This window comes from Salvia hispanica, chromosome 2 (assembly GCF_023119035.1).
Source record: "Salvia hispanica cultivar TCC Black 2014 chromosome 2, UniMelb_Shisp_WGS_1.0, whole genome shotgun sequence".
NCBI classification, from domain to species: Eukaryota; Viridiplantae; Streptophyta; class Magnoliopsida; order Lamiales; family Lamiaceae; genus Salvia; species Salvia hispanica.
The window spans coordinates 33,520,669-33,539,887 of record NC_062966.1 but is presented as its reverse complement, the minus strand read 5'-3'; the positions used below and the strand labels follow the sequence as shown (position 1 = coordinate 33,539,887).

General features: G+C 35.9%; 1 protein-coding gene across 1 annotated transcript; it reads left to right on the top strand.

Moving 5' to 3' along the window:
• The first annotated feature begins 6,863 nt into the window (after window positions 1–6,863).
• Window positions 6,864–18,894, top strand: LOC125204196 (phosphatidylinositol 4-kinase beta 1-like). The gene is made up of 16 exons (XM_048102770.1): window positions 6,864–8,863; window positions 10,080–10,268; window positions 10,352–10,400; window positions 11,341–11,473; window positions 11,577–12,009; window positions 12,130–12,210; window positions 12,297–12,419; window positions 13,441–13,510; window positions 14,189–14,286; window positions 14,381–14,485; window positions 15,500–15,553; window positions 16,048–16,191; window positions 16,344–16,397; window positions 16,491–16,565; window positions 17,841–17,924; window positions 18,015–18,894. The coding sequence occupies exons 1-16, from the start codon at window positions 7,118–7,120 to the stop codon at window positions 18,114–18,116; spliced, it is 3,540 nt and encodes a 1,179-aa protein (XP_047958727.1). The 5' UTR covers window positions 6,864–7,117; the 3' UTR covers window positions 18,117–18,894.
• Window positions 18,895–19,219: the final 325 nt, after the last annotated feature.

The window sequence follows — 19,219 nt, the reverse complement described above, 5'->3', positions numbered from 1 at the left end:
GTGAATTTCACTGCTCCAAATGGTCCAATTTATAGAAATTTAGTGTTCTTTGGCATTCTTCTCGGTCGGAATATGACTCTTTGAATACAATATCATTTTTATAAATTACTCCCTTCGTCCGCGAATAAGAGTCTCGTTTTTCCATTTTAGTTCGTCCGCGAATAAGAGTCTTGGTTCACTTTTACCATAAATGGTAATATAGTCTCACCTTCCACTAACTAATTCCACTCACATTTCATTTAAAATTAATATATAAAAATGATATTTTTGTAAATATCATCAAAACTAATGAAATTTATCTAATGTTTAGTTTCACAGTGAAAGATCATAGACAAAAATTTCTTAAATAGGAAAATTAAATGATAGCAATTCGGCACATTGTATTCCAAGTAACCGGGTACCCACGCATCTCATAATAAACTTTGCATAAATTCTGGATATTAAATCCATTAATAGTGTTTAATTATCATAATTAAATTTTAATAGTTACTATTACTATCTTAATTTCTTAATTATTGATGGAGTCGTGTATTAGTGGAGAGTCATTTGAGGTTCAGTCTTTGTAACATTATTGTCACAATATTGATAGAGTCGTGTATTAATGGCATTAACAATTCTCAGCTACCTAAATTACCCTAAAAAACATCTCTCATTTACTTAAATTTTCCTCAAAACTCCCCTTTTATATATGTATAGATAAAACGTGTAAGGTACACGAGTGGAGACTGGAGTATGTATTCAACTCTAAAGTAGAGTTTATGACAATATATATATATATATATATATATAGGTGTCATCATATCATAACTCATATTTATGTGATAACCTAATAACCCTATTATTTTATGGGTCAAAAGTATCATTTTTACTAAAAATGATATTTATACACGATAAAATGATATTTTTTCAGTATGCATAAAATGATATTTTTCGTCCATAAAATGTGGGTTATTAGGTTATCACCATAAATATGGATTATGATATGATCACATCCCTATATATATATATATATATATATATATATATATATATATATATGGACTATATGTATATTAAGAAATGTAACTCTTTTAAACCATTTAGTATCATTTAAAAAGTGACAATTGCTATACTAGAAGTTAAGTAATTATATTTAAGTGAATTCGTCTTATATATAAAAAAAATACTATATAAATTTTAAACATCGGTTCTTGACACAACTTTCTTCCCGTTTGAAAGCGTTAACTTTTTTTGGGTAATTTTAAGTTTTTCTTTTGCCTTTTTTAGAAATGTAATTACACAAAAACTTGTCTTCTTTATAGTTTTTTCTGAGAAAAGTCTATTTGATGTTTTATAGTATGAGAGATGCATAAAATAAATAAGAGATCATCTTTGTTAAAACGAACATAATAGAAGAGTGGTTATCTTCAATGGGAGGAGGAAATACAACATATATATTCAGCCCCTATCAAGAAAAATTTATGTGTCTGCCCTTGTGGCCCGCGGTAGTCCATCTATGAGATGATGAAGAATGGATGATGGATCTTCTTCCCTCTCTCTCTTCTTCTCCCCCCTGATTTTCTGATTCGTTTCTCCCCAAGTCGTGCCCCTCTCTTTCTCTCCATTTGTAGTCCCAACTTCTCTTCGCAATTCCATGCATGAAACTCCCCACTAATAAGTGCATGCAAAACTATCACAGTTTAAACACTCTCGGCAGGTTGCCCATTTCGTCAAGGGACCAACTCAGCGAGGCGCTGCTACTGTTCAGGAGTCAACTTTCATTGCCGGCGACCCCGGCTTCGTACGGGAACCAATCCGCGGGTCGCCGCTTCTGTTCGGAAGTGGGTTTTTGCACGGCGACGGCTTTGACAATCATTTCCGGAATAAGTATAAACCACTCAAAGTTAGGGGAATATAAATTGAATAACTTGATTCGCATCAATTGTTGTTTAGATTGTCGACTGATTGGAGTTGGACATGATCAATTATATACATCTTCCAACTCTCCCTTAAACAGCCAATGTGGATAGGTTGGTACTCAACAATTATCATATAATTAGTCATTTAAGATTAAGTTGCGAAATTATTTTAATCGAAGAGGGTGACTATGATTAATTATCATAAGACTATCCATCTAGAATTAAATTGTGGGATTCAATCTTATGATCCAAACACACTACATATTGTAAACCGAAAAATTTCTTAGTTACGTGGCTAATGCTTTATACATTTATATATTTGGTTTAGAAAATAAGACACATGTGATATTTAAAGTTGAACCTCGAGCAGTACAAAAAATATTGATCTACAAGGCATATGAGGCATTTGAAGTCCAAGAAACAGTAATTATCCAGTTAAAGTTGGGTACCTATAATGAAATACGATCTCTTCGTTCTTTTACAGTTGAGGCGGAACTTTTCAATACAGAACTTAATATATAGATTTAGTGTTTTAAATAAATAGATAAAAAGTAAGAAGGAGAAAAAGTAAAAAGAATAAAATAGAAAGTGAATACTAAAATAGAGAAAACAAAGAAAGGAGTAAAATAAAAGTTAGAAAACTCAATACTAGGAAGGCGCATTGCCTGTTTCCATATGAAGACTAAGTACTACTCTTTACATAAGCTTTAATTTACTCATTTAATAGGGTAAGTTGACTTGCTATAATATTGAGCATTTGTCTGATGCTAAGATTTCTGATTCCCTATAGCTTTGTCTATTCTTTTCAACACTTTATTACTGTTGATTAGAAAAATTAAGCTGGTACTACTATTTCCAGTCTAAACACTATGAATTAGCTATCATCGTATCAACGAGTTAGTTTTATAATGAAATGTGAGTAGAATAAAATTAATGGAATCTGAGGTCCATTATTAAAAGTAGTAAAAAAAATAAATGGAAAGTTTATTGGTGGACAGAGGGAGAATTAACTTAAAGAGTTACTGCATATATATAGGACCTCGGACCTTACGACGACAACAGCCCCGGAAAGATATAAATATTACAGTCCAAAATTTGGTTGTTATCTTTTATTTATTTTCTCGTTTTCTTAGTGAGCATATTTTGGTTGATTTTCCTAGCTTACACAATATCTTGCCATAAAAATGCAAGATATTCCGTTGATAGATTTAGGTTTATCTTCTCGGATTTTTTTTTGATTTTACCAGCGACCGAGAACAGTTTTGTGGCATTGAAACATATCATGATTTCCAGTTTTGTGGCATTGAAACATATCATGATTTCCACCCATGTTATACATGCCTGACTTCACACTGTTGTTTTACATCGAAACTGATGCATCATACTCCCTCCATCCCACTATAAAAGTCTTGTTTTGCTATTTCAGTGTTTCCCACAATGAGTCCTATTTCACTTTTACTATAAATGGTAAGTTGACCACACATTCCACCAACTTATTCCACTCACATGTTATTATAAAACTAATTTACATAAGTGAGACTTTCCACTAACTTATTTAACTCACTTTTCTTTACATTTTTTAAAACCCGTGCCATAACTAAATAGGACTCTTAATCCAGGACGGAAGGAGTATTTCGGTATTGGAGTTCTTCTACAAGCTGGGCACCCGTTGGCATATTTCAGCAAGAAGCCGGGACCTGTCACTATATCATAAAGAATTTTATGCAATCGACGAGGCCGTGAAAAAGTGACAACAATACTTGCTAGGCTACCTATTAGGCTTTCTATTGGCTTAATGAGTGAGAGATCGAGTACGAGCTGAGTTTGAGATTTGAACGATTGAAAATTTGTGAGATTGAAAGATGTGATAAGTGAGAGTTAATCCATATATTATTTCTTAATGATTTTTAATCGGCAAGATCTCCTTTAAATAGGAGAGGAAATCTAAACCTAGAAGAATATATTAAATTATTAATGAAATTACCAAAGACATGCTAAATCTCAATGATATGGAAAATAGGAAAAGATGGCAGTTTATTGACGAGCTTATTGGACGGGCTCAAGTCACTGCTGGTATGATACCTCCGAGTCCCTAACGCTGCCTCTGGATCTCCAACGCCTTCTCATCCCTCAAAACCCTGATACAAACCTACCACCTCAACGCCAACGTCGACTACGAGAGGTTCCCGGAACGCAGCAACGACAGCTTCGCCTACTGCATCATCACGCTCAAGAACCACAGCCTCCATTGTGGGACCTTACGTCGAGCTCCACGGGAGCTCGGCGTTGGGTTTGTTGGAGAGGAGAGGGTTTGAGATTTACGGTGCCATGTTTTCTCGGCTATTATGAGGAGAGGACTCAAGAGTTTTTGCTTAATAAATGCTACTCGCAACTTTGTTCATTAATTTCTTAAATCGCATATTATAAAATACTAATAATCGTAATAAACTAAATTACTACTCTTGGAAGTACGTTCCTAGTTGGATGATAAGTGAATTATACATGGATTATTAATTTTTCACTTTGTCCAAAGCATCAAAACGGTGTCATTTAATTTGATGCAAGCATTACATAATTTGGCGACATAATGCTTACAAACTTGACCGGATTATCAGTGGACTTTATTTTAATGTTTATTCGCTCTCAGTAGATTTGTATAAATTAGGAACAAGGCCATGTTTTTTGGCTTTTAGTGGAAGTGCGCACCATAGCCACATCAAAAGTTAAGTAAATAGATATATTAGTAATATTTTCTTTGATTATGGTAACGTCCAGCTAGGTAAGTAGCCCAAATCCATTATTTGTGTCACAGTTGTTGACGTTTAAAGTAGGCCACATGCAATCAACAACAATTAAAAATTATAAGAGGAAGACGAATGGTAATTCATCTGTGGTCACTTAATTCCTTCTTATCGAATTCAACACTGGTTTGGGTGGGTCAGCGGAAAAATCATTCAATGGAATATGGAATTTATACTTTTTACTCAATGTGGGTGACTTAGGTTGCAAACGACAATATATAACTACTCACTGGTATTTTTTTACTTATATTGCTAATAATAGTACATAAATATAAAGGCATTTTAAATTATCTACACAGATAAATATTGCACTCCGTGGAATTTAACATTGTCAGAACTCAGAATATAAAGATAGTAGTACTAGAATATTTCTTGTCTAACTCATTAATATTGCCATGTATGAATATTTAAGATGTACTAACATTATAGATGACTTAAATTGAAATAGTACTAAAAGTTTACATAAGCAATAAGCTGAGTACGGTGGCCGCGTGTACTTGACGGGCTATTCAACTTCAATTTACTTTCAATAAAACAATGACATTCCTTACCTAAGTATTCCTGTTCTTCTCCTTCACTTTCTCTAGTTTTTCTCCTTTTACCAAAGTATTGCACTCGGCTGCGCAGGCCTAGGAAACATCTCAGAAAGAAAAGAGGGACAGTCTTTTGACTCTTTTCTGAACCTAAGAAGGGAGTAACTATATTACTATGATAATATTAAAAAAAAAAAAAACAAATCTTTATGCACAACTAAATACGAAAGGTCGTTTTTAGATAATTTCAGTTCATATGAGTTCTCATATGAACTCAAACGATCTTGTAGTGACTTAATTGATATATAAAATTGACATATGTGTTTTAATCTTATTATTTCATTTTTTTATCTAATGATTGAGATTTGGTGTCAGTTATGTTTTACTACTATATTTTAGTTTTTTTTAATCCCAATCTTCTATAAATATATAGCAAGTACTTTTATCATGAGAACGTCTTGAGTTGTAAAATTGTATGGTGGCTGTATATGATTGGTAGATAGATAAATGTTGTTCCAATGGTTTGAATTATTCGGGCAACTAAATTTTTATACAGGGAGTAATTTTTAGAGCACGTTAAATAAATGACAAAAACAACTTTATACCTTTAAAGTTGGTGTCAAGTAGATAGGTGTGCGTGCGTGTGTATATATATACATGGACACATACATGCATAAGTGGGAAATAGCTAGCTACAATTAGCTGCTTAATCTGACAAAACAGCGTAGTGAATGGAGTTGCAAGGGGCTGCTCTAGGAGCTGCTTTTGATCTGCTCCTAACATCAGTTGCTGATTCAAGTAAAAAAGTGGCCGGCTTCATCTCCCAATTAGATCGTGTCAAGTCAACACTTTACGCGATCAAACCCTCCACCGATGATATAGACAGCCTGAACGCCATCTTGGACCGGCCTCCCTGCGAAACGGAAGCGTTCACGGTCAGACTAATGAAGGCGGAGCTGCTGGTTCGGAGGTGCTCCAAGGTCAGCAAGTGGAACTTCTTCATGAGGCTTTACTACTCCAACAAGCTCACCAAATTGGAGACCTCACTACTCAACTTCTTTCAGATCGACGTGGCGGCTCTTCATCTGTGCGAGACCAAGAGGATCTCTGTGGTTGTCACTGATTTGCAAGAGAAGGTGAATCAGATAGCCAAGCACATGAGGGAAAAATGAAACGAAACTCACAACGTGTGTGTGTGTGCGCATGCATGTACAGCTTTGAGCAAAAGCATCTGATCATGTATATAAGTATTAGTGGTGTAGTAGTAGTAGTAGTACTCCTTGTCTGTATATGTTTCGTGTCCAAATATAGGATCTGAATTCAAGATGACAAGTTGATTTGAGAGTCATAATTTTACACTACAAATTTCACAAAGGACATTGATTTCAAAATTCAAATTGCAGTGCCAGAAAATGTTATAGGTGATCCATTCCAAATTTACTGTCTTACATAAATTTTAGAATATTCAATCCACATATATATTTAATTTAAAATAATTAATTTTCGACTCCCCATAAATTGGAGTATTTAAAAATTGAAATCGATATGGATATATTTTTATTTTAAAAAAATAATAAAATTTCGACTCCAACAAAGAGAAATAGCCATCGCCGTCACTCACCCAACTCGAAACTTGAAAAAGAAAAAATCAATTTAAAAGGAATTCCCCCCTCCGCGCACGTTAGCACCACCACCATTTCCCCATTATACCGCTGGTGCCGGCCAATTTCACGGCGCCGGTAGAAACCCCAATTTCCAAATTCCCTTTGTGTACATCATCTTCTATTCTGTGCCTCAGGGGATATCACTTCAAATTCTCAAAATTAGGGGTTTTGGATTGAGATTGATTGATGCCCATTTCTAGGATGAGCAGAAGAATTTGACGATGGCGAGGCTACTGGGATTGACGCGTGCCTTCGGCGAGTGGGCCGAGTCACCTCGCGAGGTGACGCGGACGATTCCAACCAGTGAGAGCATCGGTGAGAGCGGCTGGCTGATTAGGTTCTTCGATTCCTCCTTTTTCTGCGAATGGATCGCGGTCAGCTACCTCTACAAGCACGATCATCCTGGGGTGCGAGATTACTTGTGCAACCGGATGTACACTCTTCCTCTCTCCGGCATCGAGAGCTACTTGTTTCAAATTTGCTATATGTTAATCCACAAACCTAGCCCTTCACTCGATAAGTTTGTGATTGATATATGCTCGAGATCCCTCAAAATTGCGCTTAAAGTACAATGGTTTTTGATGGCGGAGTTGGAAGATGTAGATGATAACGAGGGGATTAGTAGGATTCAGGAGAAGTGCCAGTTTGCAGCTACTTTGATGGGTGAATGGCCTCCTTTGATTAAACCTCAGACGTCGTGGAGTAGTGGTTTTATGTCATCTTCTAGTAATATCAATAGTAGTAGCAGTAGTCCTATTGGTAAGAATCAGGTGCTGAATAGGTTGTTGTCTTCTAAACAGAAGTTGCTGTCATTCACATCTTCACCGCCTCCGAGTAGTACACATCCATCACGGTCTATGTCATTTTCACCCTCATCAGGGATATCTCAGGATGATGGTGGTAAGGTATTAGGATCGCCAGATGAGAGTAATAAGATTTTTAAGAAGTTCATCCCAGGGGCCAAGGTTCGTGATGCTTTATTGTTTAGGAAGTCGGCTGAGAAGGAAGATGAGGAGCCTGACAAGGATGGTGGATTCTTTAAAAAGTTGTTAAGAGATAGTCGGGATGAGGACGTGAGAAGGTCAGGGGATAAGAACAAAGAGTTTGTTGAGGAGACCGAGAAGGAAGGTGGGTTTTTCAAGAGGTTGTTGAGGGATAGTCGGGATGAGGATGCAAGAAAATCATTGGCTAAGGAGAATGAGAAAGATCCTGAGAAGGAAGGTGGGTTTTTCAAGAGATTGCTAAAGGATGGCCGGGATGAGGAGATGAAGAAGTCGGTGGATAGAAGTAAAGATGAGGAGGAGCATGACAAAGAGGCTGGTTTTTTCAAGAGGTTATTGAGTAGTAGTCGAGATGAAGATGTGAAGCAGTCAGTTGATAAGGATGATGATGAGTCGGAGAAAGATGGTTTCTTTCGCAGGATTTTGAGTGGTAAAGATGAGGAGGAAGTTAGCACTAGTTCAGATGGATTTTTTAAACGGTTGTTTCGCGAAGGTAAAAGTGATGCAGAGGAAAAAACTTTGTCCAGAGCTCCAGAAGATGATGAAAGAGAAGGATTTTTCAAAAAGCTGTTTAAGGACAAATTTGAGGACAGGAAGGATGGTAGTGATAAATTTGATGATTTGGAAAGAGCATCAAAGCCCGGTGATGATCCTGATAAAGAAGGATTTTTCAAGAAACTATTTAAAGAAAAAAATGAAGACAAGAAAGATTCGGAGTGGAATGATGAGGACAGGAAGGGACATGCAAATGGTGAAGATGAGGAGCAGTCAGAGTTTGCGTTGTTCCGTAGGTCGTTTCGTATTCATCCAGAAGACTCCAAAGCTTCAAAGGCGAATACCAACGGCCATTACAGTAATACGCATGAAAGCAGTCCTGGAACAGAGAGCTTTTTTCGGAAGTTGTTCAAGGATCGTGACCGTTCTGTTGAGGATTCTGAACTCTATGGCTCCAGAAAGAACAAAGTGGTCAGTTGTTCCCCATATTTAAATAAGAACCTGAAACATTCCAAAACATGAAAATTGTTTACTACTGATACTCTGTGTTAGGATGTCATCTTCAAAGTAATTGGTGCAGTGAAGTAGTTCCTGATTCTAGCTTGGACATCTATATTTTGAAATAGTTGTTTCCCTGGGTGTTAATATTAGTGTCAGGAGTAATTGGGTGCAGTAAAGTATTTCCTAATTCGAGCTTGGAAATCTATATATTTTGGAGTAGTTGTACTCTCTAGGTGTAATTATCAAAGGGGCGCCATCGAAAATGTGAGCCCAAGGGGCAGCAAATGGATGATGGGCCTTGTATTTGAGTTTGCCACCCTTTTGCAGATCATCGACATCCGATTCTAAAGGGGTATGGATTCCCAGATCGGTTCCACATGAAAGTGGGGAATAACATATAAGTGAGAGTCAACATTTTACCTTTGACCATGGTTTTGGTTAAGTTAGGGTTCCCTACATTATATGCTTATCATAGTCGAAATTGTTGAATTATAAATTTTTCCTTCGGAATGAGAACCCAATAATTCTCTACCCTGGAAGAAAACATATTATTGATCAATAGCTGTCTACCGCAACTGGCAGTAATATTACTTGGTTTAACTTTCTAAATTTAAATTAATTTGCTAATGAGTTAAAAAATTTCAGTGTACAGGTTTTAGGGGAAGATGCAGTATTCTATATTTTATCTAATCTTAGATGATGTTCCCTGTTGCTCTTGATTGAGTCACATGTCTTCTTTAGCTCAATGTATTTCGTCAAAATGTCTGTTTATGTGGCTGACTTATGAGTGATTAGACCCTCTAGTATTATTCATGAACAGAGATGAAATAAAATAAGGTATACTGAAAGATTATGTAAAATGATGGCAATTTTGATATGGTTAAAGAAACAGAACTGCTTTCTTTGATTACTTTCAAACCATGGTAGATCATGGATTTTGACCTTTTCGGATAAATATATGCATCATTGTTCAGGAATCAGGATATATTTTAGGGTACTATCTTTTATGTATCATTTATGTCCTACAAGGAAGGTAATTGTAATAATTCTTGTGGGTATTGTTTAATCTATATAATTAGAGTTGCATATATTTCTAGCAGAGATTCATTCCTATGATTTATTAAGAAATGCTTGATATAAATTGGCTTCTTTAACAAATTCATAGCAATGGTATTTCATTTTGCAGAACTCTCCTGGCTCACCAAAGCAGCAAAAGGAAAAGTCAAATGCCAAACCTCCTCTGCCAAACAGTGCATCACTGTTTAGAAAAGGGACATATCATGAATCACTTGACTTTGTTCAAACATTATGTGAGACATCTTATGGCCTTGTTGATATATTTCCTGTTGAAGATCGAAAATCTGCTCTTCGTGAGGTTGTCTTAATTTTCTATTTGCTTCCTTCAAAATCCTCAAATTTCATCCATCTAATGAACATTTTGTTCTTGCATTCTTTCAGTCGCTTGTAGAAATCAATGCACATATAGATGATGCACAAAACAGTGGAGGTAAACGAAATTTAACATTGGTTCATGTTTTATACATCAGCTTGCCCTTACACTAAAATATCTATTTTGAATATGTAGATTTTTTGCTAGGAAAATTGTGTATGCTTGATTGCTTTCTTTACTGTTCTATCTCATCTTTGGTAAAATATTCACCTGGATTTTCAGAATATCTGATTTCCTTCTTTTTACTTGAGCTGTTGAGCATTCTGCCTTTCTATTTGTCTTCTATGGTGCTCTGGATTTCTTCAACGAGAAACCTCTATGGCTTTATTAAAAATTAATTTCGCCAGCTTGTTGTAGTCTAATGAATTGCTGAGTTCTGAAAGCTTGGGAGTGATTACTTTCTTTTAGCTTTGGACCCTTTGTTTGTTATTTTATCTCCAAAGTCTATTAAGTCGTGTGCTTATTCTGTTTCATGTGGAATATTACTTTTTGGTTATCTCTGAGAGCACGCCCCAGTAGGGCTCTGCTTTCGGATTGTGTCCCCAGATTCTCAACAGTTTCCTTCATTTAGATGAATACTCTATGACCCATGAATGCTAATACTTGCATGTGGATTCCTAAATTTTATGATTAAAGAACTAGGTGGCAAGTTAATGCATCTAGCTTTTGGAATACAATCGACTGTGCATGCAGAGACTGATATAAACTGGAGGAATAGCTGAATTTGTTACTTGTTAAAGAATGCAAGAACTATGGAGCTAATGCATTATGAATTTTTACTTGTGTTCAGTGTATAATTGTATAATAACATTTCTTCAAGATTTGTTGGTCTTATGACTGCATATAATCTAGTTTATCTTTGTCTGTTATGCATGTCAGCACATTTCTTTTATGCTGTCACTTGTGTATCACCAAACAAATAACTGTATCCTCATTAGCGTCTTTAGATCTCTGGGGGAGATTGATTCACTGCTCAATTTATATGGTGATCTCTCAGGAATATGCTTTCCAATAGGAAGGGGTATGTATCGTGTGGTTCACATACCCGAAGATGAAGCTGTTCTTCTAAATTCCAGAGAAAAGGCTCCCTACTTAATCTGTGTTGAGGTTTTGAAGAGTGAAGCTCCCAGGTGAGTTTTGTTCCCAGAATAAGCTAGGTTGATACCTATAATGTTTCTTCTTTCATATGATAAATAATTTTTTTTATGATTTTTTCTGCATCTTTTCAAATAGTAATTCTAAGGATGGATCAAATTCACAAAAGCTGTCCAGAGGAGGAATTCCATTGGCAAATGGAGATGCACTTTTGCCAAAGCCACCACCATGGGCGTATCCTTTGCGGACAGGGCAGGATATGTACCATACTGGTTATGATAGGATGTCCAGGTCTACCTCTGAAGCTATAGACCAAGCAATGGCTCAGTTATGGGAGGCCAAAGTGAAATTTGTTCGTGTTAATTTCTCAGTTGAGAAGCAACTGGACCATGCTGAGCCTACTGCTACTGATGCTGGCTGGACCAGAGAGGCTGACTGTGATTCAGAATGGGTAAGGGTTGTCTTGTCAGCTGAACCTGGGATTAGCATGGATGACATAGTGGACCAAGATCTGCCTCGCCGGAAGGAGCACCGCCGTGTTCCAAGCACTGTGGCTATCGAGGAAGTCAAGGTAATCTTCCCATGTAAATTTTCTCAGTGAATATCCTTTTACTAAGGCAGATCTTTATGTGCCACCTTCCTATATGAGATATTGATATTCATTGGTTGTAACCTCCACGCCCACCCAAAGGCTGCTGCTTTGAAAGGAGAAGCACCTCCAGGGCTTCCTTTGAAAGGGGCTGGTCAGGATTCATCAGATGCACAACCAAAGGTGAATATATTGTCAAAAGTCTAAATGCCTGATTTCATTGTAAATGTTTTCATGGGTTGTCATTATATATATTCCAATTTTATTAGGTTGCTAATGGGGGTGACCCCAAAGTCAGTGATGCATTAGCTGGTGAACTTTGGGAGGTTAAGAGGGAGAGAATATGCAACGCCTCATTGTATGGTAAACTACCTGGGTGGGATTTGCGTTCTGTAAGTTACATCAACTCTTTGTTTCTGAATAATAAAATTTCATAGCTGCTCCATACGTACATCAAAGGGACATAATTTTCTTATTCTTGATTGTCTTCTTTTCTAAAAAGAAAATTTTTGTATTTGTATATGACACAGCCGCACGAGACAACCATTTGTAATATATCAGAAAGGATAGCTTGGATTTGTTTATAACTTAATACTCAAATTAACTGTGTTGCCTCATAAAATAACAATCTAATAATTGAGTTGTCTCACATGAAGAAAGTTGGATGAATATCTTTCGGAAAATAACGCAGATATCATGCATGCTATGTGTCTTGGAAAGTACTACATGGGTTCTATTTCTTCTGCTGCATGCTTGCTACCCTTTTTCTTCTCTCTGTGTAATTAAAACCAGAAATTAAGCCAATAGATATAATTAATTTTGAGTAGTTCTATCTATAATATACTCCTTTCGTCCACAATAATAGTCATGTTTTGCCATTATGGTCCGTCCCACAATAAGAGTCCTATTTCACTTTTACCATAAATGGCAAGTAGGCTCCACATCCACCAACTTATTCCACTCACATTTTATTATAAAACTAATACATATAAGTGGGTCCCCTATTCCACTAACTTATTCAACCCACTTTTCTTTACATTTCTTAAAACCCGTGCCATAATCAAATAGGACTCCTATTGCGGGACGGAGGGAGTATATGATATCTACTTGATAGCTTTGATCTATCTGGGTGTATTGGCACGGAAACCCATTGCCTGACTAATATTTACACCGTATATGCGTTGACAAAATAAGTTATGAATCATGATTGCTTCATTTTTTTTCACAATTCTTGCCATATTTTATGAATTGATGTTTCTCTCCCTATTTCTAGCGAACTGTGCCATGTATAAGTTTCATACTTGTTAATCTTGTTCTTATGTTCTTCCACCGAAAGTACATTGCAATGTACTTGTTCCATCATATTTCTTTTCTCCCTTGAATTACTTTTTATTTGATTCTTGTATTATCTAGGTGATTGTGAAGAGTGGGGATGACTGTAGGCAGGAACACCTGGCTGTACAACTTATTTCTCACTTTTATGGTAAGTGACCCTCTCCCAAGAGAAATTTAGGTTTACATTTTCTGCCTGCCCACTGGCCTCAGTACTACTATGTTCAGGTGTTCCTTGGTCATTATTCTTTTAAGTATCATATGTGCTTAGTTAGAAATGTGTATCCAGTGGTGATTTTGACATGCCAGGAGACTGTTTGAGAAATCATCATAGAGGATATCTGAGGGTCTCATAATCCCTATCTATCTAGGCACTTAATGTGAGGATCAAGAATGGCCTCGTAATCACATCATCCATGAACAATTATATAAATGACTTAGCTGTTGCATATATAGTAGTTTTCTTTTGATCCATGCCACTAATTTGGTTTCCACACACAAGCAAAATAAATAGGAATCATGTGATGGCTTACAAAATGAGTGGATATTTCTCATTTTTGAGCAAAAAAGGCAGTTATCATGTTAAGTTCTGTGATGATCAGGAATATTCACATGAAGGCACTTGATCTACCTCCGAGTTTTTTATATCAAATTATTTCATGGAGTTCATTATATTAGTTACGCTTCCCTAGGTCACTGTCTAATTTAATTCATAGTTGTGCGATAATGATGCTGGATTTTAATGTGCACTTCCTTCCCAATTTTTTGCTTCAACTTTCTTCCTACTTTAACCTATATTGAATGGTTTTTCATCACTTTGCAATTCTAGATATATTTCAGGAGGCTGGTCTCCCACTGTGGTTGCGCCCTTATGAAGTTTTAGTTACTTCTTCTTATACAGCTCTTATTGAAACCATACCTGACACGGTAGTTATACTGCTTCATAAATTTAGTCAAATATCCTTAAATTATGGATTTTATCTTGAATGAAACCTTATTTCTGCTCTTTTATTTTCGCCAGGCATCACTTCATTCAATCAAAAGTAGGTTTCCAAACATCTCAAGTTTGCGCGACTTCTTTGTTGCCAAGTATGAAGAAAATTCTCCTAGCTTCAAGCTCTCTCAGGTAACCCTGATTCTGGTCTGTTTAATTTTGAAAAATTGAATTGTCACTACTGAACTGTCTTTGTGGATATTGTTCTTTGGTTAATATTATGTTTAGGAGTTATGTAATAGTAGAACTGCTTTGCCATTTGTTACTATATTATTTGAATATCTGTATATCATTTTTTCTTTAAGTTACCAAACCCAAAAATTGTGAAATTCTACTTATTATAAATTTTATGTGATCTGCTATTGGAACTAGGTAGTACTCCCTCCGTTCCGTAGTAATGGAGTCATTTTACCATTTTGGTACGTTCCATAGTAATAGAGTCATTTCCCTTTTTAGTAAAAGTCAACACATTTCTTCTCACTTACTTTACTCTCTCTTACTTTATTATCTCTACATCTCTCTACCTTTTTCATTTCATATTTTATTCTTCCTTTACTTAACTCACCTAACACATTTTTTCCTAATTTGCGTGCCGAAAAGAATTGCCTCCATTACTATGAAATGGAGGGAGTACGTTTTTATTTGATATCATGCTTGGTCTTCAAAAGATTTGGAGCTTTGTTTGTACTCTCACTACCGTGCCATCGTGGATGAAAATTAGCCGAATACTTACATTGCCATCCCTTGTTAGTAGAATTGGGTTAATACACTTATCTTATGCATTAATACACTAAACCCTATTTTCATATGAAATAAATGACTATTTGCAAAAATGAATGCAATGAATTGATTTTTCCTTTCAAATCTAACCCGAGTCAACAATTTGACACCAAAGAGTTGACCCAAGTTCTAATTTGGAAAAAAAGGATTCGTTGGGTACTTCTAATTTCTTAAAAATTATACGGTTTTGCATGTATAGCCTACTACTAGTCCTTTTTTTTTTTAATCATGGAACCAGTTTGTGGAGAAAACCGATATTAAAATACCAATTATGAAATTTGTTATTCTTCTTTTATGGGCTCCATATGAATTTTCTTTTAGCTAGTGTGTGACTCAATAGTTCTGAGATGTCTTTCTACTTCGCAGAGGAACTTTGTTGAAAGCATGGCCGGATACTCTCTAGTATGCTACCTTTTACAGGTAAACCTCATTTTCTCTCTTTAGCAGCTGCTAAAAAGATAACACTTAATATGAGCTGGCTATCTGCTCTAAAAATTCACATATTTAGTGGTGAATGTTGGATATCAGAATATCACAACTTATTTATTCTACTTTAAGAGTATTATATTGAGAATTTTCATGCTCCACAATGCATGTTTTTTTTGTCTTCCTCACATGCTTGTGTTATCGCTTAATGGTTTTATCCGTTTATGTGATGAACATTAGGAGTTTTAATTGATGTCATCTATCAAGTTTACTGACAAATTCATATATTATTAAAAGGTTCTTTACCTCGGTGAAATTAGCAAATAAAACACATTTTGTGTTTTTTTTTTCTTTTTTGAATGTAGGCTTCCTATCATGCTTAGGATATACACCTGGAAATGGACACTGATTTGTGTTTTAAATTTACTGTTGTTCTGATCATTCTGTTTACAAGTGATCTAATGAGGGTTTTCTTTGTTTTTCCCCAGGTGAAAGATAGGCACAATGGAAACTTGTTGTTGGATGAAGAAGGCCATATTATACACATAGATTTTGGTTTCATGCTTTCTAATTCACCTGGCGGTGTAAATTTTGAAAGTGCACCATTTAAACTAACCCGTGAACTTCTTGAGGTAAGATATTCTTTTATGCAGCCTATAAAGCTAGCATTTTCCTTACGAGTATGAAACTATGTATGAGTTCACTTAGGCACATTTTTCAGGTCATTTGGGTTCTGTAAGCTAAAAAACTTTATGAATGAAACACAGCTGTTGCTTTGTACTAGGTCATGGACTCTGATGCTGAGGGAATCCCGAGTGAATTTTTCGATTATTTTAAGGTAAGTGGTGTACTTTGTCCTCTAGATCAAATGTGCACGAGTCAAGGCCAGTCTTGTGTTTATATCTTATTGTTGTCGACCTATATTTTTCAGGTTTTATGCATACAAGGTTTTCTAACGTGTCGCAAACATGCGGAGCGCATAATTCTTCTTGTCGAGATGTTGCAGGTAAGATTATCCGATTTTTTCTAAATTATTGTTTGCTCAATAAACTTTTCATGATGGAGTATTTGTAATCATTTCACCGTGTTGCATTCTTAAAGGGTTATTATATAGGTGGATCAGTGGACCAATATGTGGTGTGTTTACGTGACAGTATTTGTTATGTAATTAGTACTATCTACACTCTACAGAGTTGTCTCTGTCTGGAACCTTCTGTTAAAATCTGCTTGGGAAGTTGTCTCTGGCCTTCTTGAACCTCTTTTAACTCATAGGAGAACCTTATGTGAAGGAATGTTGCATAATAATGTCTGCAATCATATTTTTCGTGACGATGAGAGTGAGATTGTTAATCATCAGAAAGTTAAAGGCGGTAGCTTCTCCTATAAGTTAATTGGAAATGTGCGTAAAAAGCATTGTTAAGATACCAGAACAAAATTAATGTCTGATTTCTTTTTAAGAACCTACGAACCTGGGTGGAACAATAGTGTATTGATGGGAGGAGAAGATTCTACCGATCCAGCAAATGTATTCTCAATTGTCTGTCTGATGATAAATAATCTGCTCATAACGAAATTTCATCCATGTGCTACGAAATCTTTCCCGGTTGATGCAGACCTGTTAAATAAACATCTTCACATTAGTTTATCTTCGTTGTAGGTGAGACAAATTGAAGTGACATTAAACTCCAATACTCCATTGAAGTCATATCATAACAAAAAAGTCTGATGCTTATAGGAATATACAAATGAAAATGAAAATACTTCAAATTCTCTACAAAAGTTTTGAACTTTTGATTCATAGGGAATGTTTGAAGATAGCCTTTTTAATTATAAATAAGGAGTAATTAATGGTGAAGTTGCGTAGGTCCACATAACGTTAAGAAGATTGAATAAGGTGCGAAATCTTCACTTATTTTATTATACAAGTACAATGCGTTTTGTTATTAATAAAAGGCTAAAAAAGATAGGGAAACATGGAAAATAATAACAGTGATGTGATTTATTCTGCTAATAATTAGCTCATCTCATTTCATGGTGACCATTAAGAAAGGTAGCGATCTACTGGCGTTTAACTTTGTATGATATATTGATATAAAGCTATATCTCTCATATGTATAACGTTTGGTTGCTTGTAATCCATGTTTCTTCCAGAGTGCTTTATTTAAGCCCACAAGACAAGATAACTGAGGAATGAGGATCTCTTCCCCTGCGTCATGAGTAAATTATTAGCAGCATCATAGTTTTGACCACCCAATCTGATCCCATTCCCCCTGTTTTGTAGGATTCCGAATTCCCTTGTTTCAAAGGTGGTCCCCGGACAATACAGAACTTGAGGAAACGGTTTCATCTTAGTTTGACAGAGGAGGTTTGATCCCCCACCCCCCTCCAATATGCTTTTGTTGTAATCTATTTATTTATTGTCCATCCCTTCACAAACATTGTTCTCCTGTATCAGCAATGTGTGTCTCTGGTCCTTTCGCTGATCAGCAGTAGCTTGGATGCATGGCGGACGCGTCAGTATGACTACTACCAGAGAGTCTTAAATGGGATATTATGAGCATGGATGAGACCTTTGACAGTTCAGTTGGAGATTGTATTTTTATGTGCTTGAGGATATATGGTTTCATGGCAGTGAACAATTATGATATATCATCAATTGCGGTGATACTTGGGAGTTGGATTCCGTTTTCTGTCAGTGAGCATGTTTGTTACTATCAAGTCGGAAGTTCTCTCTGTCTATGTATAGCTGATGAAACAGCTATTCAGGAGAAGTTACTCTTTTTTTTGGCATTTTCCCTCAACTCGAGAAAAGAGATTCAGCTGACCTGGTGGAGTTTTCGAGGAGGGGTTCGACGTTTTAACCCACATTGTGTGGGGCATACTGTACAGTGTGATTGACAATGGAGGTGGGGGTGTAACTCATTAAAGACAGCATTACTTTGATTTTTGAGTCTGCTACACCAATTGATCTGTAGCAAAGAACTCAGTCTGCCTGTATATCTGCTGCCACACTGTTAAAGCTTTGATCAGTTTACATTCATAAGCTGCTCTCTTTTCGCACTCTCAACTCACCAGCTTCCATCTCCGGCCTTGATTCTTTTATGTTAAAATGCTCAAGTAGCATTCTGTTGTATTTGTGTATAAATTTTAAATTTGTTTCATACCCATTAGTGCAATTTTCTCATTTGGATAGAAGTGTGCAAGTGTGATTGGCATTGTTTACACGTCTCAGCGGTACAAAAACACGTACAGGTAACGTGCTAGTTATCGTATTGCAGCTCCATCTGTGAACCTCTCAATATTTTACTGAGTTCGTGCTCTTGCTGAAACCAACATGAGTTTTGGTGGCTTTATCATTTCTACATTGTAGTTTGCACCTTATGTGCATTGAGTAGACTGGGGCTTGCTTATCTTATTTACTTGTTGCATGCTTCTTTTATTATCATAACCATTTTTTCTCAGTAAATCTGGCAATGAAGTCTACTGTCTATATATATGTATAATGGATCATAACGTTACAAAATCAATCTTAAGAATTGCAAGTTTGCGGTCATTGAACTTTAAAATCAATCTTAATTTAACATTCTAAATATCTTTAAGGATTGAATATTCGCATGAGTGAACTTTAAAATATGGAGTACTATAAAACAAAATAAAATA